Source organism: Uloborus diversus, chromosome 4 (genome assembly GCF_026930045.1).
Source record: "Uloborus diversus isolate 005 chromosome 4, Udiv.v.3.1, whole genome shotgun sequence".
NCBI classification, from domain to species: domain Eukaryota; kingdom Metazoa; phylum Arthropoda; class Arachnida; order Araneae; family Uloboridae; genus Uloborus; species Uloborus diversus.
Window position 1 is genome coordinate 169,274,331 of NC_072734.1, and position 25,319 is coordinate 169,299,649.

The following is a 25,319-nucleotide window of genomic DNA, read 5'->3' on the forward strand; positions in this document are numbered from 1 at the left end:
TGCTTATGCATGCAGACCGAATGAAGATCCACTGTCCGTGGTAAACAAATGTATTGAAAGTCTAGAAAAATTAGTTAATTTAAAGACGAGTGCTGACCGTGCTTTATATGTTGGATCCATCGAAAAATTACAGCTTGCTGTGTGCTCCGAAGGTAAGACGACGTTTTTTTTTTTTTTTAATCGATACTGAGGTGCTAGAAAATCTGGATTTCCTTTCAAAATGGCTGCGGGTCCTTGCGCTAATAGTTCCGCTGTAGAATGTAAATCCTATAATGCTGATAATGATGATGTTATGCAATTTTATACCGAATTACAAAAGATCTTAAAATAACCGGAAAACGTTTTCTACTTAAGTTCCATCATGTCGCGGACGACGCCGTTTGGGCACGACTTAAGCTTTACTTTATAAATCTACGCTGTTTGTAGAACAAATCAAGCATCCTTAAAATGTTCAGTTCAGTTTTAATTTTAATTTTTCTAGCACATCAGTGTCTGCTATCAGGATATTGAGGGAATCCTTTGTGGTAACATGTTTTTTTTTTTCGGTGGTATTTAGAATTTTTTAGCAGTGATCATCAAATCTGGTAACTCAGTCAGACTTTTGAATATTATCCGTCCACGAATCTTTCTTATTGGCAATCATGAAATATTTGCAACATTTCAAACTTCATCCCCCTCCCCCCAATCACGCAACAAAAATTGATTAAATTCATAGGCTAAAATCCATTTGAACCATAACTTCTGTCTTGCGCAACAAACATGGATGAAAAAAATTTTTTTTTTTCAAACACGTTTAAATACCTAATAATTATCGCTTTTTATTCATTCATGGATGGAAGTGCCATTCATAGAACTAGCAATAAACAAATATTGAATCACAAAAATATTGTATGTCCAAGGATGGCCTATCCCCTGAACTTCAGACGTTTTTTATGTTTCGGTGGAATTGAAATACTTTACTAACGTAACTTGGTGAAGCTGAAATTTGGGTTGTGTCAGGCTCATTTTGCCAGGGTCTTACTTTTGTCAACTCCAAAACAGGGTGGTCGGTCCTATGGTTTTTTAAATTACTTTATTTCACGAATATATGCATCGCATTTGGCACACTGAAACTGAATAGGTATTCGTTGAAAACTTAAAAGAAAAACCATACAGTTTGATACTATCATCTAGTCTTAATATTGTATGCTTTTTCGTTTTTAAGGTGAAAATTTTTTGTTCTTAGTATTTATTCCCTGTAAAAAAAACTGCACCATGTGCAAAAAGTAAAGTGTGACAAAGAGAGAAAATCATTTTTGACTGCAATTCTTGTCATAGAGAGCAAAGTACCTCAGAGGAAAGCTATTTTGGAATTTCTGTTGATGTTCGAAGAATATGGAGTTGCGCCAGCTACTATTTACTTAATTTTTTTCAAATCATACTTTCAGGAAAGATTGACAAATTAAAATTGCTTATTTTATATTAACTCATAAAAGGTTTTTTTTTCTTCTTCAGTTAGTCTCCTTTTAAAAAAACAGATTAGTGCAATCGGTACTTTCCAGTCCTCCGCCTTCCAAAATTTAACAAAAAAGATAATACGGTTGACAATTGTATTGCGTCATATACAAGTCGTTTTAAAAGGATTTTGAAGTACATTTTCATCCTAATGCTCCGTAGTCAGTGGTTTGTGTTGAACTTACGTTATAAGTATTAGGTTCTAAAACTTGCGACCTGAAAAACGGACCCTTCTGTTTCGTCGTTCATTGTATTCGGGATGCTACTCACTATTGAACGAACTTGGAATAAATCTAAAGAGGATTTTAAGGGGCTATTGTCAGACTTTTGGGATATGTGGTCCTTATTCAAAAGCGGATTTTTTGGTACCGTTGTTCTCATTCTGATGGGGTGTTTAGAGACTCTTGAAGTTATTGCAGAAGTTTTCCTTGTTTTGAAATTGGTTTCTCGAGGCTATATTTTTCATTAAAATGGGTCAAAATCGTCAATTTTTAGGGCGATTATTGACGTTAATTGACTCTTACTCTTATCCTATCGCAGGGGGGCACCCCTTAAGAGCAAGGGCACACCCCTTTAACGTTACAAAGACCCCCCCCCCAAAAAAAAACAAGCACTCTCCTTTAAAAGTAACCCCCCCTTAAAAATTTCAATGGCGCAGTCTGCGCCATGACCCCTCCCCCCCTCAAGGTGAGCACCCCTGCCTATTGGGTATTCTTAGAGACTGCTGCCCTCATTCTGATGCGAGTTTTTGGGGATTTTTTTTTTTTTTCCAATGTAGAGTTTTGGGTTCTCATTCAAAAAGGAATTTTTCGGGACTTTTCTTTACTCCGATGAGGATTTTTAGCCGTTGACTTTATTTAGGAATTGTTCCCCAATCGTATTAGGGAATTTCAGGGACTGTTCTCTTTGTTCTAATGATGATTTGCACAGGGTCTGTTGACGCTGTTGAGGTACTACTGTCGTTATTCTGAAGAGAGTGTTGGTCGTACATCACGTGACATCTAGATTCCGAGGCACAGTCCGATGGGAGTTTAGGGTCTTAAGGGGGGGGGGGGTGTTGGTTTTGGTTAAGAAATATTGTTCTTATTATTATATCTCTTTTATTTATACCTGAGTGTTGAGTCTGTGTCACATGACCTCACTTTCATTTTCGTGGTACACCGTGAAACACTAGGCGACGCAGCTACTAAACTGACTGGGATTATGTGTGCCACTTTTCATCCTTCAATCAAAAGAATTGGAAAAAAATATAGATACATATATATATTTTGCGAGAAAAGATTTTTTGTTGAGAAAAACATCTTTGAAAATAGTTTAATATTCAGAGAATCAATCAGAAGGAAATTGGATGCGTTTACTGATCTTTTTATCAGCAGTCATGGACAAAAATTCGAATTTTAATCATGAAATTAAAAAAAACTATGCACTCTATACACGACCGGTTGCAAAATTCTGAAATCCAAAAACGGAATCTAGAGATGTCCATCGATAAAATAATTCTATTTTGTTTATATATATCCATCAAATTTGCATATTTTCGCGGAAATTAAGACAATGGACAACTACAGCAACTCTTAAATGTTCCAAATTTGTATGCTAACTTATCTGAGCAGAATTTCATCCTTTAAAACATATTTCGTGAAGCTTAAAATTTCGCGATTACGACGGGCAAACTATAAAAGCACTTATTTTCGCGAAATTTTAAAGTCTCGCGAAAATAAGTGCTTTTACAATATTGTTTTTGTTGGGATGTTTTATTTTACGGTAAACATGGGAACAGTACAATTCCAGGCATCGGAATTTAGGCGATTTTTTTAAACAGAAACTTTTATGGAAATTATTATTGTCTTTTCTCAAATATACGTAAATCAATTTAGTACGAAAAGCTAGGTTAAAAATTGATAGATTGAGGTTATTCGTGCGGTGCGAAATTTCTATTAAAAAATAATCCGAACAACAAGAAAGTTCAGAATATTTACGCAAATTTACTTCAACATTTTAAAGAAACACTAAATCGTTTTTTAGATACAGAAATCCCGACTACGTGAGAAGTGCGGAAGCGCTGCATTCTGGGTTCGCAAATATGTATAGTTAATTGAGTAGAGATTAGATCTCATTTTAAAAGATATACTTATAATTAGGCTACAAGAAATTATAAAATCGAAAATTTTTGGTGCCAATTCAGCAAAAGAGCAACAATTAGCAGAAATTAGAAATTGTAATTTCAAAGACGAACCCTTTTCAGAAATCGCAATCGCAAAAGCGAAGCCTTTTCATACATGAGCGAAAATCTTTCATTTCATTTCAAAATATTAATTAGAATTGTACATTTGACTTTTAAATATTTTTACCTAAAAAATACTGTAAAACCTTTCTGATACATAGTTCATATATTTTTTCTTTTCTTTATTTTCCCTTAAAAAAATAAATAATGCAAACTATATTTAAAAAAAAATACTTTGGATACTAAAGGTGTTCTATACCATTGTATTTGTGAATTTTTTGCTAGTATTTTCTTCTAATAAACAAAAATAACGTTATGGACCGTTAAAAAAAATTCGATTTTTTTTAAACAGTACCCATGACTAGGGTCGTCTAGCTAGGCCTGAGCGCAGAGCCTATTGTTTAGTCGTCATTTTTGAATAACAATACAAAATCAAGGCAGACCCTGGCAACAGTTCTTGGCCTGACTCCTGTAAATGAAGAATTATACCTCATTATGTGATTATTCATTACTGTACAAATATTTTACTGTTCTACTTTGTAAGAAATCCTCAGGGCTCCCCCTACCCCCCCCCCCCCCAAAAAAAAACCGGTGGATCAATTTTCATAATGAAAATGGTACATCAAAATTTCTATTGGATGCTTCATAAAAACATAACAAAATACTACAATTATTATCTGTTCTTAAAATCATTGTAATTACATTTCAGAAAGCGCCATGAAGCATTTTATATCCAGTTACACTGGTGGCATTCCTTTATTAGTTTCAATTCTAGAGGTAAGACCCATTTATTGAAAAATTTTCTCTTGAGATAGTTGCATTTACTTTAGTTCATTACTATTCAAGTCTAGTATTTGTGTAGTTTACTTCTTTTTGTATAATTTATTGATTACAAAAAAGCTCCTTCACATAACTCTTTATACTTTAATGAACCGTTCATTGAAATTGTAACTGTCAAAATTGGCTATTTATAAAATCCAGTACCTTAAAAACAGACTTTTCAAAATACTGCATTTAGTTTTTACTTACTCACGTTCTTTGCATTATAATCAGCTATTTTGCTATGTTGTCTTTTTTTTTTAAATCTAAATGTTGTGTGTGCCCTTTTTTTTGTTCATTTTTTATAAAAATTGTATGTACTTAAATAATGTTTGACACTGATAAAGATGGACCTGAAAATCTTCAAGCAGGTGTTTCTCTTTATTTCATGTATCTCAACTTTATGAATAATTCTTTTATTGTTTGTAACTTCACATAAAAATTTATTTTTTTATGATACACCTTGATTTTTATTGCAATTGATGCAGTCTAATATATTTATTATTTTTTCCTGTTTCAGAAAAGTCAAGATCAACACATACGACATTTTGCCATATTAATTATGGAAAAAATGCTATTACATAAGTCAGGTATGCATATAAACTGTGGTGTGAAATAAGTAGAAATGTTTTTTCTTTCTTTTCAATGTAACAGTTAGTTGTTCATAATCACACCATTTTTAATAACACATGGGTTATAAATTTGGAATAAATTACATTAAATATTTAAATTAAGTTACTAAAAATTTTCTATTTCTCTGCAAATCTGGAATATCTCTTGATTTTGCACCATAAAGCTAAATAAATATGCTTTTCAAAAGCCAAGAATACACGAGTGATGAAATTTAATCTTTATTATAACTTGAGAAATAAATACATCTAATACTAATACTTTGCCACCTTAAAATTTTTGTTTTACTCAAATTTTAATGTTTCTTTGTTAATATAATTTAACAATTTCTCTATGAAGCAATTCTTTAAATTTGCTTAATGGTGTTTCTTTGTTTGAGATTCTGTTAATCATTTGAGTTAACGTTAAATCTTCTATCATGGCCAATTCTGGCGCTGGCAGGTTCCAATCCATCCTATCAGAAAGCTTCATTAAATGAAGTTATTTTGTATCATAGAGTAAGATAGAGAGGCTATGCTATACCAAGAAATTGAAGCCAAAAGTTGCACTGATTCATCCTAAGATTCTTAGCTTCAGCTAAAGATCTTCGGATACATTTTGATTCAAAGCATTGCATTACTGGATCTCAATTGGTAGGTAATTTGAACTTAGATATTGTTGCAAGTTTGTGAAGCATATTTTTGAAATTGCATTAAAACATGAATTAAAATCCAAACCAACCCAAAAACCCCTTCACGAGATGGGTGATAACCATCCTTGCAAAGGGACCATGTTATCATATCCTCGCCTGTCTTCACAACAATATATCCCATAATTCCAGCTTCATTTTCATGTTCTGTTTACCATAGACATGGCCTCTATTTAAATTTCTATGTTTTGTATATTGATATTTTAGTACTTACCTTTTCACCTTACTTCTGTTGACTTAATTTCAGCCTTGAATGTTTAAATAACTTTGAGACATAATAATTTTGTTACTATATAGCAACATGTTGTCTTTTTAAATTACTTCCTATTATTTTCTTTCTCTTGCTTGTATGTTGTGATGTGTATTTGTTACGTGTGTTGTTGTATTTGTGTTCAGTTAAATACTTTTCCTTCATTTATTAGGCATTTGTGCTAAGGGTGTCCAGAAGTTTCTAAAGTCCTACAACTTCATGCATATTTCACTAGAAATTTGATTTTTAAACGACTAAATTTCTAACTAAAATCTCTTATAGAACACTTAAAATGTATTTAAATTTATCAATATGAAAGATGCTGATGCCTTTGCAGGATGAAGAGTCGTTGTTTCAAACTATTCAAGTCTCTAGCTAATGCAAAAATCGGGAAAAATTATTACTTCATTAGGGTTGTGGGCACTTGGAACTGCTTACTGGAAGAGGTAGTAATGAGTAAGGGGGTAGATATTTTTAAGAAGGCCATGATCTTCATTGGGGAATAATAAACTGACTAGAACCAGCTGGGCCCACAGCCTGTTGCTGGCCGTCACTTTTGTATTTGTATATGTGTAGGAAACCTTACCCATAACTTTATTGTTGATGTAATTACATACTGTAATACTTTCTTTAGTATAACTGCATACTGTGATAATGTTTGTCTTTGCAATTTTTTTTTTTGATACATATGGATTCGTTCATTCTGATGTAACTAGGTCCTTTTTTTTTTCTGCCAGGAAGTATTGAACATTCCCAAACATTTGTTCAACATGGTGCTGTTGACCATTTGCTGAAGCTCATTGTGAAATGCCAACTTTCCTGGGGTGATGATTTCATATGTTCCTTGTACAGAGTTACAGTAAAAGTTAGTGAAGAAGGTAATTTTGTTTAGATGCTATAACGCCATGAAAACGTATTTATATCTTCAACATTAGGTAGAAATTCTTGATGAATGAACTTATTTAAAATATTACTTCAACTCTTATGTATGGTATTGGTAGTTTGATGTAAAGTCGGTTATATTTCACGGAAAAAAGAATGAGGGGCATGCGCATAATATGCATGCCCCTATGAATTCCATTCATTAAATTATGTATGTATATTTGATGCTATCAATATCAGGGAGTCTCCAACTTGCAATCCACCGACTGCATCCGGCCTGGGAACATTTTGTTCTGGTTACATGGAGAGCTTAGACACTGAAAAATGTTTTATTTGATTACCTTTTAAGCATCTTTTTAGGAAAACTAATCCCAGAAAAGCTCAAAACTGAATTTAAAGAAGAAAAAGGAAAAAAAAAGAAAGAAATTATGGGTGTATGGGGAAGCTAGAGTTGACTAGACCATCTGAACTGATATATTGTTCATTTGTTGGTCTGCCTCATCTCTAAAAATATACAATGGTCCTTGAGTAAAAAAGGTTGGATACCCCTGATCTGTAGAGAAGATATGGATATAAGAGGTTAAAAGGGAACTTTGATTTGAAAAACTTCATCATTTTTGTAACTGACTGATTTAAGAGTACTTAGTATGTTGAATAGGTAATGCTCATTAGTTCATTCTTTGTCAAAATGCAGCACTATATAAAAATGTTGTTCCCATATTAGGCATTTTTTAACCTGTAGTTTCTCGTTGGATATTTGTTTCTAAAACCAGGGGCTAAAATTGAAATTTTTAAGAAGTAAGTTTTTTGTGTGGTTGGGATTTTAATTCTTTGCTTGTAAGAAACTGTCCCTTTATCATTTCACTATTTGTGTACCCATTTTTATGTTATTTAACTCATTTGTGCAATGTGCATTTAACTTTTGTGTAGACATGCATTCTAAACATTTACATTTTGTGCATTCTTTTCCTCCTCACAACTATATTCATATTCTTAACAGTTACTGAACTTTGTGTAAATGCTAAAAGTCATTGTTTTGTACCAAAAATTTGCTGAGAATTGGCATATGTTTTTTCTCCCAAGAAATAATAAAAAAATGCATTTTGAAATTGAAATGCTTGTAAATTTAATAATCTTGTGTATAATAAAATCTTGTAAATCATTTATTCTGAGTGTCTAGCCCGTTTATACATTTCTTCTGCAATGCTAAGCCCATCTGGATGGATGTATGTTGCTGTTTTCTAACTTTTAATCTTCACTATGTATATATTTTTAAATTGTTGCATTGTGATGAAGTGAATTCTTTTGACCATTTAGATAAGAAATTTGCTGTGAAGGCTCGATTCTTAGGAGTACTACCTGTGATAGTTAGCCACATAAAAACTTATGCCAAGCGATACAAAGTTTTGAATGTGATTCTAAAGCTGTTGAAGAAAATAATGGCAAGTTGTATGTATATTTTACTTATTATTATTTAATACTAAGTTAATTATTTAGTACATTTATGTTTACTTAGTTACATAATAATCTTGAAATGGCATGTTAATAACATGAATTGTCACGTGAGGGGAGTCAATTTGCTTTCCTGACCTTGTCTTCGAAAAAAGAATTGTATAAATCAAATTTATTATTCAGTTGTTCCAATTTTTTAGTGCAGCGTAAGAGGAACATATATTTGGCTGTTAGGATTAATTCAACATTATATTTTTCTTAAAAAAATCCATACCATAAATTTTAGAGTAAAAAATTTCTTGACTAACCTCGAACACAATTGCACAGGGGAAAATGTCCAAATTATTGCAGATTTTATTTTGCACTGGCAGATCATATAAAGGAAAATAAACATTATTCAAAATATTTTTCATTCCATTTCCGCTAGTTCAATCACTAAGTTTAAAACAGCAAAAGTAGCAAAAAATTTTTACATATCTATTGCAGTATTATTTGTTGTTATAATGATAGACAGAAAGTTGCTTTGTGTTAAATTCTGTAGTGAATAAATTAATGAGTAGTTGAATGAATGCATATCAATTAATTTATGTTGAGGAGTGTGTGAATGATTCCTTTTTTTTTTTTTGTGCTTTAAATTTTCCGTTTTACCCTAGCATTGTTCTTTTCGGCAAAACACATTAATCTTTCAGTAACCCAAATATTAGGTTCATTTAAAACCTTTTATGCAGCAGCACCTGAATAGTCCAAAGTAACTGGACGAACGATTTTCGGAAAATCAAGACTTCTTATTTAAAACTAATTTATTAAGAGAAACAGGACATATAAGCTGGAATCTATATATATAAAACGCTTATGCGTGGCGCAAAACGAGCCTTTATTTCTTTCTCTCCGTTGGCAACGATCCGCTTTGTTTACGATCGTTGTTTACAAGTGCTGCCGATTCGCTTCTAGCGTTAGATGTCTAGCGTTAGAATTTTGAGTTTTGAATGAGTGTTTTTGATCACTTGAATATAATTTACAAAGAAGAAAGCAGTGTGCTTGGGAGTCTCTAGATGAAAGATTTAAACGCTGAGCGGTAAGAAATGCTGCCGATAGGATTAGACGCGCAAACGCACGCCGTGAACCGGGAATTGCAAATCGAGTGATTTCTGTGTAAGTGTTTTCAAACATATTTCCGGTATAATCATGCACTTTACTGGAGAAAAGAGTTGAAATGACAGTGATAGTAATGAAACTGGAGAAAAATATTATTTTATTTTTAAAAAAATGCTAATAATAACACTGATACTTATATCCTTGAATACCACTTTTTTTATCCGATACTAACGTGCCTTTTAAATTCAAACGTGAACAATTTCCTGTTAGATTAGCCTTCCTAATAACTATAAATAACGCACAGAGTCAAATTTTTGATAAATTTTTTTTAGTTTGACAAAACCACTTTTCAGTTACAGACATGTCATATGTAAGGCATTCAAAAGTCATAGTATCTGAAAACCCAGAAATTTTCTATTGTGTATCCAGAGAAGTATTATGATTTTCTTCTTTTTAAAAAAAAAAATCCTTTGCAAAGTTAATGTTGATGTCAAAAGGTAAATTGCCCTTAACCATAGTGCTTACAAAAAATAAAGTTCCCTACTTACGAGGGCTGCAGAGTCGGAGGAAAATGTCTTACTCCGACTACAGGATTTTTAGAGACTATGACTCCTTTACCCAAAATTAGTCCGACTCCGGCTGTGACTCCTCAAATATTGGGAGAGCTGCGAATTTTGATAGAAAATCCTACTGACTCTGTCTCTTGAAATTTTAAACCTTTGACTCCGACTCCTTTACCATAAAACCAGTCCGACTCCACAGCCCTGCTATAGCTTACCATGAAAAGAAGGTTGATGACCTTAATGCAAAAACATCATTTGTAATAGGTTGTTTGTTATTATTTTGGAATAGATAGGATTAGCGAGACCATGCCTCTTACTCTTTGGTGCTTTCTGGAAGATTCTACCTATTACAAATGATGTTTCCCTTAAAGGTCATCCGCCTTCTTTTCGTGGTCAAGCTTAACTAACTGCAACCTGTAAATACTGAATTTTTTTTTCCAAACAAATTTTTTATATACAGTGAAGCACCGCTTATACGTTTTTGAAGGGACTATGAAAAAAGCGTACAAATGAAAAAATGTATAATTGGTAAAGAAAATATATATTAGACCCTCCAGGGACAATTTAAAAAACGTATAATTGATAAAAACGAATAGAAGAGAAACGTATAAACCGTGCTTCACTGTACTATGTTATTCCACATAGACTAAATGAATTTATTGGACAATTCTCATTGCAAAACATGTCGCTTAGTTTTGCAATGCATTGAAATTAAGAACTGAACAACAATGACAAAGTAAAACAACAAATTGAATCCTGAAGACCGGAAGAGCAAAACATTTCACATACTTTTGCAATGGCATTGATGTTAAGAACTGAGCCACAGTGGCAAAGTAAAGCAACAAATTGAATCGGGAAACCTGATTTTACTGCTAATATGTTTTCACAAAATCATTTTGACCCTCTGTTTTATTTATAGTTATTAGGAAGGCTAATCTAAGAGGAAATTGTTTACGTTTGAATTTAAAAGGCATATTGCTATCGAATGAAATAAATGATATCCGAGGTATGACAAATATTAGTGTTATATAATAATAAAAAAAATTTTTTTTTTTTGGTACAATAATATTTTTCTCCAGTTTTACAATTATCAGTCTTAGGTCAACCCTTTTTTTCCAGTAAAGTGCATGATTAGTCCGTAAATGTATTCGGAAACACTTGCAAAATTCTCTCGATTTGAAGACGGTGTAAATTTGTGCACCTTAGCGTATCGGCAGCATTTCTGACCAATCTGTGTTTAGATCTTTCATTTAAAGACTCCATAGCCCACTGCTCTCTTCTTCGTAAATTATATTCAAGTGTTCTGAAGCTCAGAGGTAGCCCTTCCACACTGCAGGTTCGGGTTCGATCTCCGGGTTGGGCATGATTGATTCAGCTGTTCATTCCTTCAGTGGGTCGATAAAATAAGTACCAAGTATGCTTGGGAACTAAACCCAGGGGGTTCCGCATTAGGCTGACCTCTTAAACGAAAACATCTGCCTAGCACCCCAGAGCCCTTGGTCAGAAGGAGTGAGATGGGTACAGTAGGCCTTGGCCCTCATAAGCTGTCGTGCCACTGGATTTGGTTTCTTGACTCTTAAAACACTCATTCTAACATTTTTTGACTAAATCGCTGCTTTCAGAGAATGTCAAAAGTTGCTTGCTCTTTGAAACTGTTAGACATTTTGAAACATATATATACACATATTTTGACACTGAACATAGTATACTTAATGACCATGAAATGGTTTTAAGTGTGTTAACATTGTAGGGTTTTTTTTCACTGCAATTTCTTTTGCATTCAGAAAATGTAGGAAAGAAAGATTATATTATGTTTGTAAATTTAGTACAAAAATATCCCTTTGCATACTTCTCTCAAAAGATAATGGAATTGCAAACTTTTGCTTTATAATAATCCACTGCATGAGTTGCATGTCAAAGTAATTGTCCCCTTTTAAATGTATGAAAATAATAAGTGTTATGATATTCATATTAAGAAAAGAAAAACTACTTTTTAAGATAAAGATAAAACTAGACCAATATTTGGTGACCGGTGAGCGAGCGTAGCGAGCTCGGATCGCGAAGCGATCCGAAGGAACTGCGTAAGCAGTTCCGGGGGTTGGCGAGCGTTAGCGAGCAGGGGGCGATAGCCCCCTAGTATATATTAATGTTATACTAATATTTAGTTACATATAGTTACCTTAGTTTAAATCTTGAATTGCTTTTTATAAATATTATTTTTTCAGTATTACTTTTATGTTGCTGAAACAAAAAACAAGAGTTGGTCTCAAACTTTTACATGATTCCTAGTTTTGTGTCAATATTTTTTTGCTAAATATTAAAATCCTGTATGTCTTTTTTTATTTCAATACGTTTTACTGAAATTTTTCATACTTTACCTTATGTTACAATTTTATACATCTATATATTAGAAGGTCAGAAATAAATCATTGTTACTTTTTAAGGTTACAGATTGTTGCATTGAATTTTTTTATAGCTGTCAATGCTACAAAATTGAGCAAAGATGGCTTACCGAAAGAGCTTCTGCGAATTTTGGACGATCCCAAGAAGATGACTATCATTCCTGTCTTAGATGCTATATCAGAAGCAACTCGTACAAGTCAGTGTTCTTCTTCTTTTTTGCATAATATGTAACAAAAAAAAAAACTTTTTTTCTTATTGCACAGGAAGCTATAACCAGAAATGTCAAAGAATGATAGTAGTAGGAATGGGGTAGAAGATTTGTAAGGACACAAGACTGATTAAAATTGGTCTCCATCTAGCCTTTTGAAAAAGTTATCTTTAAAAGTTAAAGTCATCAAAAGTCACGGGAAGAGAACAAGTTATAATAGCCTGTCTTTGTATTGGTCATACCAGACTTACCCATAAATATATTTTCCCACAAATCTGCAGGTGAAAGCTTCGAGCATCTCTTATAGCATTATGAACTGTTTACATCTAGTATGTTACTTGTACTTACTATTAGGCACGGACTGGGCCCCTCGAGAAGGGGCCAACTTTGGCCTCCAAAGGGTGCAAAAAAAAAAGGTGCAAATAAATAAATAAATAAAGTGAAAAAAAAAAAAAAAAAAAAAACGATGGTGCTTAGGTTTGCAAGTTTAAAGAAAAGAAGAAAAAAAGCAAAATCCCACAGGTTTGTAAGCGAAAAAAAAAGTTGCCAAAAAAAGAAGTGTTCATGCTTGAGGGCACAATGGCACATAGGCGGAAGGGTGCATCAGCCCCCGGGACAGTCCACCCATATTTATTATGTCCAATGAGTGTTTTCTTTTAGGTCTGTCTGGGTGTTCTCTCAGGTCTTTCACCTCTGCTGCAGTTTTCTTCTGAAATTTCTAATTTTGGGTTCTTGTGCAATTGCCATTCCTTTACATGTAATTTTTTTTAATGAATTGTTTTGTTGATGACATCAAGGTTATGGAGATTGTAGAAAATGAAGAACAAATAAAAAAGCTTCAAGAGGATTTAGATCTAGTATCTATTGTTCATCAGTTAAAAATACAAATATTGAATTAGGGACGAATCTCAAAGGATTCCTTGCAAATTGCCAACCCCTGCTCGTGATTTTTCTGAGTCACTATGCTGTGATTAGGGATAGAAACAGATATTTTGTGTACAATCGCTTATGGTTCAACATGTAAACGAGAATTATTACAAAACATCTCATTAGATAGCCAGTATCATTAACTAAATTTTTTCGATAATGTACTGAAATTGTTTTATAAGTCGCTATTTGCACATGGCTATGAAAATATGAAAGTCATCAACTGCTTTTGTTTTGACATGCACAGTGGAAAACTAAGTGCTTTAAATATTCATGTTTTATAGAATTTTCAATATTTTCCTTTCAAATTGTAGTGTAAATATTTCCCATGGATGCTGTTCAGTTTTTCGAAGATTTGGCAGAAAACATAAGCTTTGTGAGCTAAACTTGCAAAGAATACTGATATTTTTGAAAGATTTGCTTATTTCTTTTTGGTATCAGTGACACTTTAACCAAAATCCATAGAATATTTGTTTATAGCTAGTATACTAACTTGTGAAATTTACAGGTTATTCTCAGCTTTTTATGATGCAGGACAATCAAAATCCTTTTCTGTATTTTAAATTTTTTTGTTGGTCCCCTAAATGCATGCATGATTAAATTTTTGTTTCAAAGTATGAGTTACAAAACAATTCGTCTAGTTTTTCTTGACAAGTTCGAAAAAATGCAAATTTTATGTTAGGAGATATTTTTGGCTGGATATGCTTGCTTATATTTTTGTTGGTTTTTCATCAAATGTTTACTCATTATAATCTTTTTTTTTTTTGCTTAGGACACGCAGCTAGACAATTTGTGAAAGAAGATGTGATACCTAGAATTCTGCAAATTCTATTTAGCACTAATACTACAATCAATAACAAAATTAGTAGCTCAATTTGTAAAACTGGTCTGAGAATTCTTGTACATCTAACCCAAATAAGTAAGTGTATTTCCCTTCCATTTATTTTTTAGCCAAGGAGATCTTTGAAATGAATGCTGCTCAAATCAAATAAAATTATGCTATCTGTCATTGTTTTGCTTCAAGTTTTTACATTTAAAACTTAGATTGATTTTGGAATAATTTGTTTGTCTGCATTTAATAAAAATAAATAAGCTTAAAAAACGTAATTTTAGCTTAAAGGTTAAGTCAAATAAGTACAAAATTGGAAATTTTCCAGTTATTATTATTTTTTCAATGTAAAGAAGGAAAGAAACACACACACACACACACACATACTTTTTTCTTAGTTCTGGAAATAAAAAATGCCTTCAGAAAATATTGATTTGCTTTTTGTACATGACGTTTTTTCATTTATGGTGAAATAACTCTAGAGGTAGTCTGAGGCAATTAGTTGTTCATAATAACTACTTCAGTATACGGAAGAATTTGTTTTCTACAAATTTTGCATTGGGGGGACATTATGACATAAGAATTAGGTGTCATTGCAGCGTTCGAAATTAAAATAGGAAAGTCAGGTGTCATTGGTGCCTTTTTTTCCCTCAGTTGCCCAAATGTTTTGCTCAGTTGTAATTTGAATAATTTAGACAGGCTATTCCTCACTGGGAAAAAGGTTCTAGCTACTATTTTGCTAATGATTTTAATCCTTCATGTTATAACCAAGTGGTGGTCTCTATTAGCAATTTGTAATTGACATACTGTGGGCTATATTATGTATGCTATAATAATTTGTATAACATAAAAAGTTAGTAAAAAATGGGACGGCTAATTGTAAAATAATGAACATCAAATTACTTTTTATACGAAAAGGCAGGCATGAAAGAAATGATTGAATATGAAGTCGTAGTCGACAGAGTAAAATGTTTAGCTGCAAAATATGACTTAACAGCCACTTATTTTGTACCCTGCGTCAATGGCTCCTAGCTTCTTTGGTTTTGTTTTCACTTGCTGAAATGTTCTGCTTGTAATTAAAAAAAAAAAATCAAATTGATTTAGTAAAACTGCAAATTGCTAAATATTTTTAAAAGTTCTCCAAATTTCACAGCCAAATGGGAAAATAACAACAGAAAACAGAAAAATTGAGATATGAATATCAGTTTACTTTTTTAGAATATATACATTAGAATATTATAGTGAAAAAAAAAGAAAAAAACATGCTTTCTTTTTCCTACATAATACCCCCCGAGTATGCTTGTTGGCTTGTTGCACAAAAGACAAGCAAAAGGCAATGCTACAAAAGGCGAATTTACAAATGCGCAGAAAAAAAAATCAAGCAGGAGAACAGAAATTCCTGAACCCTCCAGTGCCATCTAGCAGCAAAAATAAGCATCAAATGTGTTTTTAACTTACACAGAGAAATAGCAGGATCCATATTGAAATAAAAGGAAAAATTCATCGCCCATGATTTTCACGTGATCCGTAGTCAGGGATGAGACTAATTGCCCTCTTGAATCAAGAGAGCTGTACGCAGAAGGTTAACAAGCAATAACATCCTTGTGAAAACGAAATCACTATCAATACTTATTACATAAAAAAACGAAAAGAGAGACATTGAGGTCTGCAAGGGCTCAAAATTGAAAGAGGAAAAACAGAAAATAGATTTAAAAAAGCTGATTGGAGTTTTGGTAACAAAAAACAATGTATACATAAATGTAATAGTCAAGTGCAAAAAATGATGGCTGTGTGTAAAATTATGGGTCTTCGGCTATTATTTTTATGAAATGTAAAGTGTCAAAAAGAATGACTGATTGTAAAATCACATGTATGGAAATAAAATTTTCCTGTATAAAGTGCAATTTATCCCCACTTATTTCAAACTCTGATTGGAGAATGTGTGGTGTTAATTAATTTATTTATTTTTGAATTTATTGGTCTTCCATTTTAATTATTTTAATTCCATTCCATTTTTATTATTTGATTCCGTTTTATTATTGATATTTCATTTTTATTAATATTTTTTGACTGAAATAACTTTATTCTATTTCAGAAATTGGTAGAGAAAAACTGCTTTCGTCTGGAACTATCCAAGCACTGCTAAATTGGTGTCGAACGATACTTGAAATCCCAGGGAACCGTTATACTTGCTTAGTTACTCTAGTCAGTACAGTTATTCAAAGATGCTTGCCTCCTAGACCTCTACCTCTTAGAAAATTGAACAATCCGGTTGTTTTTGCTTTCTCCGAGAGTGCTTGTTTAAATGAATCCGATAGTTCAGGTTTGTTGATGTAACCTTTCCATGCTAAATATGTGTTTTGTTGCAGAGTGACTAAACATCTTTTACTTTTCCTTCACAATTTATATACTGTTTGACTATGGATTGTATGTAATTTGGCAATCAGCCAAGTTTAGGCGATTCCATCTGAATGAATAGCAGGGGAGAAGGAAAAATAGCGATGAGATTTTCATGCACACGTTTCACAATTTCACTAGGGCCTTATTTATTTATTGCCTTTATTGAAGTGAAAATGAGTGGAAACAAAAAGAGTTTCTATGGAAACAATAAGAATAATATAAAATGTTTTCATTTCGTTCGGAAATTTAAAAGTAAAATCGTAAACTCAAAATTGTGTTGCAAACAAAATAAATCAATTAATTTTTGAGTAAGAATATAGATCAAATGAAGTTTTGATTTAAAAATTATTGCAGTGAGGAAATTGTCATTTTCAAAAAGTTGAGTCGAAATAATTAAGAGGCAAACGGGCATATCTGGAAAATTACTCCCTGAAAGGTAATAGACGTGCCCACTTCTGCCTGTAAACCGGATATTAGCCTTTCCATATAATCGATGGTCAGACAGTAGATGCTTTTCTTCTTTCATACTGTATATGTTACTTAGTTGTAGTTTAAACTCTTACATTAAGAAATGAAAATGTCAGTATTATTTCAATGGTGAATTATCCAACCTCCAATATGTTAAGGGGTTGGTCACTCCTGTAAACTTGGACAATGAGTCAAAGTTTACTGGGGAGTACTAAAAATGTATGTTTTCATTTCTAGTTATCAGTGCCATCATACCACAACTCATTATCTATTGAAAGGTTCATATTTATTGGAAGAAATGATATAGAACATTGGAAAACTAATGTACGAGTAATTAACTTCACATTTATCAAAAAGAAAAAAAAAATCACAAAAATTTACACTGGAGGTTGGACAATTTCTCGGTCATTTTATTTAGTCATTTTTGAAGTTCATTTGCTGGTTTAGTTTGATTTTTTTATCGTTTTACCAAGTTAAGGCATCTTATATCTCATTTGCTGTTTACTAAGTTTAAAGTTTGCTGGTTAAATTTAGTTTGTTGTACTTTTATTCACTGCATATTTCACTACTGTTTATGTGTTTACTGTGTTTGTTTAGTGTAAAATTGAATTATTTTTCAAATACATTGTGCTGTATGTCATTCAAATTAAAATGAATGTGTGAAATAGATCTATTGATAAACCCAAGCATTCTGTTGGCTTTGGTTTGAATGGTTGAATTTGCTTCTTTTTAAAGTTTGAATCTGTGTAAAAGAATTTATATAAGGAGAGGGGGGGGGGGAGGCATGTTTCACTTATACTGAAGATTTTCTTATAAAAGTTTACCGAAACTCTATTCTCTGAAAAGAACAACAAATGAGGAATTCCAGACGCACAAGTTGCAGTTGGTTTAGGGATTGAAAATTTGAAGTTAACGTAAAAGCACTGATGTTATAAAAAATCTATTCTACAAGAGAAAAACAACAAGAAAAATTTTAATGTGTTTGCTTCAGAATAGAAGTAATTAAAAGCACAATTCTTTAAAAGATTTGCTGCCCTAAAAATAGACCTTTGAGGAAAACGAAATCATATTAACTCTAAACTATCTTTGAGTTTTTAAGATGTTATATCATCAACAATTTTTTAAAATTAAATAAATAAATGACATGTTCTTCAATTTTATCGAATGAAAAATGAAAACCAAGAAAGTATTCCTGTGCAAAAATACTTTATTTGTGCCTAAATTAATCAAAACAACACACATTGGCATGAATTTTATGCGATGAAAATGCATATCAACATACAAGTCAAGTATATTTTGCTGAATATGTATTGTAGAGGAACAGAAGCTGTGGTACAGGTGTGCCCCCCCCCCCATAAGGGAAAGGGCACACCTTCCTCAATATTGGGGAGACCCCCCCTCCCAAAAAAAAGCAAGAGCCCCCTAAAAAAATGAGAAAAATATCCGTCAAAACAACTCCTCTAAAAATTTCAATTGCACAGTCTGCGCCATGACCCCCCCCCCCCCCTAGGTGAGCACCCCTGTGTACTATCAAAGTTCAACTCTTGGTTTTAATGAATAATTCTTCAAGGCAAGAGCAGTACTTAAATATATTTCAAAAATTATGCTGTGTGATTGATACACAGGTACAGAATTGCAGATTTTGTAGATTTACTGATCTTAAATTTATTCGTCGTACATTTGGTTTGTCGGAATTTTTCCTTGGTTTCCAACTTTTGTGTTTTTACTAAGCAAAGCATTACCTGTGTTTTTTGATGTTGAAGAATCTTTGATTCTTATAAGAAAGTAGCTAAGTGCTAAATAAAATGGCCCGTCTTGAATCATTAAATGGAATAAAATGAGAAATGCGAAATGTTGCTTTACATCATACTAGAAGGGATTCTACTGCATTTATACAGTAATTAGTTATTTAGTAGCTTACCTTTATTACTGTGAAATGATAATTTATTATATTGTCATAAACATTGAATTGTTCGACTAAGTATAATTTTCTTTATAGAAGGAAGAAATGATGATACACTTAGTTTAGCATCATCAACGTTATCTTCAGCTGACAGTGGAACAGATTCCGAAGAAGTAAGTATTATCTTCATCGTCCCCCCCCCCCCCACTTCCTGAGTTGGTGTCAAAAAAGGACAACTTTGATATTGTGCATTTATAATTATTTAATAAATAATTATCTATTTACTTACATTTTTATAGTTTTATCTATTTATATTTCATCCTGCAGCACAATTACTTAACAAATAAAGAATAAAAGTTTTGGATTAAATGGCTACTAATAATTAAAAATTAAATTTAAATAAAAGTGCTCCTAAATTAGCCGACTGACCACGGGCTACTCCCTAACTATTTCTAAATTCAAAATTATAAGAGAAAAATATTGTGGAAAATTGGTTGTAGTAAAAAAATTCTTATGATCATTAATCAGTTGATCATCAACAGCCGATTAATCGGCCAATTTGCTTATTGGGGTATTACAAGTATAGACATATATTTGTATAGATATTTTTCTGCTCTAAATATTATTTATGTAGTACTGTATGAAAATTATGTTTTATAATGTAAATTGTTGCATTTTGCAAGTTGTATACATTAGTCAGTAATTATCTATTTTTTTTTTTTTTTTTTTTTTGAAGGAGATGAGGCCATTTGCAGATAATTTGGAATCTCAATACAATGAATGCCTTGAACAGTTTTCTGCATTTTTTGATGAAATGCTTGAACCATACCAAGTAAAAGTATGCATACTTTTTCTTTTTAAAAATTTAATGGTAACTGCAATTTTAAATTATTTTGCGCTTTTTTTGTACAGGTAATATGCATAAAGCTTTACCACAGTAATTTCATCAATTAAGTTCAACTAATAACAATTTTTGTAGGAATTACTGATTACAAAAAATCAAATATCATTTATGTATTTCACTAAAGAAAATTAACAACTATTTTTTCTCTCTTTATTACCCTTTGACTTACCAAGTTTTAAAATATTGATTCTTTGGAAAATTCTTGTACGCGATGTACTAAGGAAGCTTTTTTTTTTTTTTTAACCTTCATTTTGAAGTTTGGTCAGACCTCATTTAGAGAATGCTGTGCAGTTTTGCTCTTCTTCTCTTAAATATATCAACTTATTGGAACGTAATACAACTTAATCAACCTAAAAAAAAAGTTACACAATATGTGATGTTGTCTATTTTAGTATTGTGCTGTTATCTTTTCTTTACTAATAATAAAGCTGAAAGTCTCTCTCTGTCAGGATCTCTGTGACGCGCATAGCGCCTAGACCGTTCGGCCAATTTTCATGAAACTTGGCACAGAATTAGTTTGTAGCATGGGGGTGTGCACCTCGAAGCCATTTTTCGAAAATTCGATTTTGTTCTTCTTCTACTCCAATTTTAAGAACATTTTACCGACCAAATTATCACAATGTGGAATAGTAAATTACCAAGTTATCATAATGTTGAACCGTAGCATGGGCAAGCCAATTGGCGAGAAATTCACCATACATTATTTGTAAATATACAGGCGAACCAAAATACTTTTAATTTTCTACTACAAGCAAAGCCGTGTGGGTGCCACTAGTTCTGATATGATTTTACTCAATGTAAATTACAATATGTACTCTTTAATTTTTTTTTCCTCCAAAAGTATTTACCTTAAAAAATGCGTCAAAAACATGTAGTAACTTCCTACGGATCCTATGAATCAGAAAAAATTTACTATGCTCAAGTAAGTTCAAATCCATCTCAGATAACAAGGAAAACACTTTGTATTTTAAACTAAGTAAAAATAGCTAGCTTTATTAGATCTCCTGTAAACTTGTGTTTGAAATATGTATATTGGAAATTTCAAACTTTTTACAGAAGTCAAAGTGAGAGATTGAAAGTTATTTGCTATAAAGTCCTAAAACACAAAGAGGGATTTCAAATTCAGCAGTTCTTTCAGAAATTTCTCCAATTTTTTGACTATGGTTTGTGGCACTGAAATCGTCTTGCTTGTTCTTTTGGCTGTGATTCATCAAACTATTTATGTAATTGATTTTTCAGAACTTTCATAAGAGTTGTGTGTATGTATCGAGAGTTATTCATGATTACCTCCTGAGTTTCAAATTTCTATAGTAAAAAGCTAAGAAAAAACAGCAAAAAAGAACATTTGAGGCAGTGAGAAACAAAGGGATGTAAGTGGACATTTTCAAGTTTTGAGCAAAACACGTTTAAAGATAACATCCTAGGTAGGCTTACATTGAATTTTTTTTTTCTAAATCATGCTGTATAGCAGCAACTTCCAGGGCTACTAGTACCATCTCTTGCCCCAAGACAGAGGAGGGGTTCCCCTACCATGTGTACTGGTTATCTCCAAATCTTTAATTTTGCCACCTACATCCCTTTGCTTGTCACTGCCTCATTTGAAATATACAGAAAGCAGTTAAGTTTTATTTACTTGTCTTCATTTGTTGTATGTAGGAATTCTTGTTTACATGGCATACATCAATGCAATTGGCTAGTTCCTGCCACTCTCTGCACAACATGGTACTATTATCATTGTTATTGACACTTTGACAGCATCAATGTGCACTTTTTTTTTGTAGTATAAAAAATCGAACTTTTGCCCCTTTGCCATGTGATTTAATAGACTTGCATGAAATAACACATGCTGCCAACACCAGTGATGTAAATATAACTTGAATGGACCCTATCCACAAGGATTACTAGACTTTATACACATCATGAACATGATTAAGTCTATTACAGATTTGTGATTGCATAAAAAGTGCTGAGAAAAAGGAAAAGTAAAAAGAGAATTTGAGTTTTCGCCATGTTTTTGATGAGGAACCAAAGAGGCTTAAAACCATGAAAGTACAATTATAAAGAGAGTATTTCGTATATTAAATGAATTGTTAATCATTCTTTTACAATGTTTCTTAGTTAAAAACTTCCAAAAGCTCTCTTTTTTAAATAGAAAGAAGAGTCTATAAGCCACATAAGTGTTAATATATGCCGTAGTATCGGATTTTTGTTTGCTACAATTCCCAGAATGCACTGCAGTGAGGTTTTATACCTGCGATGACGTCATGTGAATAGAGTCCATTGCTTCTGTACTTTTTCAAATGTTCCATTTTGCTGTATTTGTTTTAAATTTTTCCTATAGCACTTTGAAACCCCCAGTAGGAATTATGAATAACCCAATATGATTATTAATCAGGTGTGAAAATGCCAGTTTTGAAAGAAAAAAAAAAGCTGATAAAAAATTACAACAAAAGGAACAAGCTTTTGTAGAGTTAGATACAATAAATCAAGATATCTTTAAAACACTTTAAAATGCCCAATAATTTCAATTAATGAGACAAATTTAAAACTATAAATGATTTAATATCCACCAAAAATGAAAGGCAAAAAATTATTAGTATAAATATTAAAATGAGAAGATTAAAAGTAGCATATGTTAAACTAGTTTTCAACCTTCAGAAGAAATAAAATCTTTGTAGGATCCATAAAAAATTTAATTCTGGAAACAGGATTGAGAATTGAATTCTCAAACACGTTTGATGTTGGCGTGTTTCTAGAACATTTATTTTTTACTTTATTTGTTTTTACAATAATGAAAATTCATATAATAAAGTATTGCAACTGATTTCCAAAAATTATCTCAATCCACATCTTCAACCGATTTTGATTGATCTCGAAAGAGACTAGAATTTTTTTTTTTTAAATCCTATATCTGCTAAAATGCGGAAAACTTTCATGCCTGATTATTTTTTCTTTTCTATTTTCTTCAAAGCATGAAATATTAAAATAGTCTCAAATACTGTGTTTTTAAAAAGTAACTTTTTGATTACATTTTAAAAAAAAGTTTAGTATTCTATCGTGTGCTGGCAGCATCTGCAGAAATGAGTTTTGGAGATATTTAAAGAAATGTGTGGTGGATGCAATACTAACAATAGGAAAATGTTGGAAGTATATGTTTTTTTTGCGCCTTTTTTTCAGTGGAAACCAAATAAGCGAGTTTGTACAATAAAGATACCGTACAATTGATGACTAAATTGCAACAAAAAAATGAAATAAACATTTCCAGTTACACTGCCCTTTACCTGCCCACGGCATTAAAAGGGGTAAAATAAAACAACTTATAATAAAGACTTATCATTTAAATCTTTATAGAAATATAATTATAAAGAGTTAAACATTATAATTATTTAACTCTTTATAATTAAAAGAGTTAAATAATAAATCATTTTTAATTTTATTCTTCTTTCTAAATTAAAAAGTTAAGTTTTACTTTTTTCTTTCCATGTAGGCATGTTTTGCTTCTGGAGATGAAATTCACTCCGAGAATTTCAAAAGTTTTTTTAGTGACAAAATCATAGCCTCCCCTGTAGTAGAGCTTAAGGACTTAAAGATTAACTCACAAATTCCTAGGATGATTACGAGAAACTCATCAACATCTTCCACAAGGAAGGACATTCAGCGCAAAATGCGAAAGCCGCTCAGTGAAGCGTCAGTTCTTGTGAAAGAAAAGATTCCTAGATCAACCTTATTAGCCAGTAGCCTGCCATCAAATGCATTAAGTACTAATGCCAAAGTTTCTAAGAAAAACAATATATGTGACTCAGTATGTGATTCTAGTGATATTCCGTCCTCAAAATTATCACCTTGTGATCCAAATTTTCATTTGACGCCGTGCGAAAGGCATCATCTTTTGGAAAGTGCAAAAGAAGAATTTAGAAACCAGAAATTTTTGGATACTGTTTGTTTTTCTGAAGTGTACCACCGACAAGCTGCGCAAACGATTTCTGTTTCCCCGTTTGTGAAGCTGGCTTACCCTGACGTGCATTCTTGTACATCTCTTCCTGAACAGGAAGTGAAATTGTTACAGTGTGATGAATTTCTAATCAGGTATGTACAGATTTTTTAAAAAAAAAGTTTAACTAGTTTAAATCTCAAAAACAGTTACAGGTTAAAAATATTTGGAAAATAATATTTAAATTGGTCAAAGAAAGATACATGCAAAATTAAAAAAATAAAATCTTAAAAATTGACTTCTCGTTTGGAAAAAGAATGCCACAATACGAAATTTTTAATTTTCTTTTTTCTTAAAGAACTTCAAATGATGTTATGTATCTTTTATTATGTATCTTTCTTGGAAAATACTGATTGACAGATTTTTTGTTCTAATATTAACCACTGGAGAGCACAGCAAGCTTACTTTTCTTACAGCAAATTGCGTGAAGAGTTAAACTTTAAACGCTTCTCCTGTAAAATTTCATTTCTTCGTATTGTGGCACTCTTCTTCCAAATGAGTGATATATTAAAAAAAAAAAACATTTTAAATACATTTAAAGAAGGACTTCTCACTATTAAATGCCCAGAAACAAGGGCTGGAAGTGTTGAATTTTTTTTTTTTTTTTGAGATTATTAAAAAAAACTGGTAGGAGAAACTCTCATCTGTTTTGTGGCAAATGCTGGTAATAATATTCCTGGCATGCGCTGTTATACAGCATGATTAGACTGGGGTGGCCTGATCGGTAAGGCATCGAACTCGTAAATGGAGGGTCCTTGGTTCAATGCTGGAGATCAAATATCCTCTGTGTTCACTGATGGTGACTGGAGCAAGTTAAATATGTTTATGGTCACAAGGTCCTCCAAGTTCCTATTCCAAATAAATACCTTTGGGGATGCTGGATCAGGTATTGCTCTGCTCCTGGTCTGGAAAAAAAAAACAGAGCTCTCTTCAGGGCTCCATCCAACCGGTTAAACCACTTGTAGTGAAAGTTGAGGGGGGACTCTGGAGTGTAATGAACTTTCCACTTATTTTAGTCAGACCTTTTATTTCATTACTTTTTCTCTTTGCTACCTAATGCCTTAAATAATGCTCATTTAAACTCTTGTACCCCAAAGCAGAATACTTGACGATGTCCTGCAACGTAAAATCATTTGACCAAAATTGTTCTGCAACTACTTCAAGCGTTTTATACACAAGGAGCCAAGGT

At 32.1% G+C, this 25,319-nt stretch overlaps 1 protein-coding gene across 1 annotated transcript in view; it reads left to right on the forward strand.

The window, feature by feature from the left end:
* LOC129219895 (cytosolic carboxypeptidase 1-like) overlaps nucleotides 1-25,319 on the forward strand; it is a gene marked incomplete at its 5' end in the record, with an annotated part of 57,180 nt that continues 31,861 nt past the window's right edge. Inside the window, 11 exon segments of the mRNA XM_054854210.1 lie at nucleotides 1-152; nucleotides 4,428-4,495; nucleotides 5,058-5,127; nucleotides 6,843-6,983; nucleotides 8,305-8,436; nucleotides 12,574-12,696; nucleotides 14,408-14,554; nucleotides 16,560-16,787; nucleotides 19,332-19,408; nucleotides 19,972-20,073; nucleotides 23,627-24,225. Of these exon segments, the coding sequence (XP_054710185.1) occupies nucleotides 1-152; nucleotides 4,428-4,495; nucleotides 5,058-5,127; nucleotides 6,843-6,983; nucleotides 8,305-8,436; nucleotides 12,574-12,696; nucleotides 14,408-14,554; nucleotides 16,560-16,787; nucleotides 19,332-19,408; nucleotides 19,972-20,073; nucleotides 23,627-24,225 (1,839 nt within the window).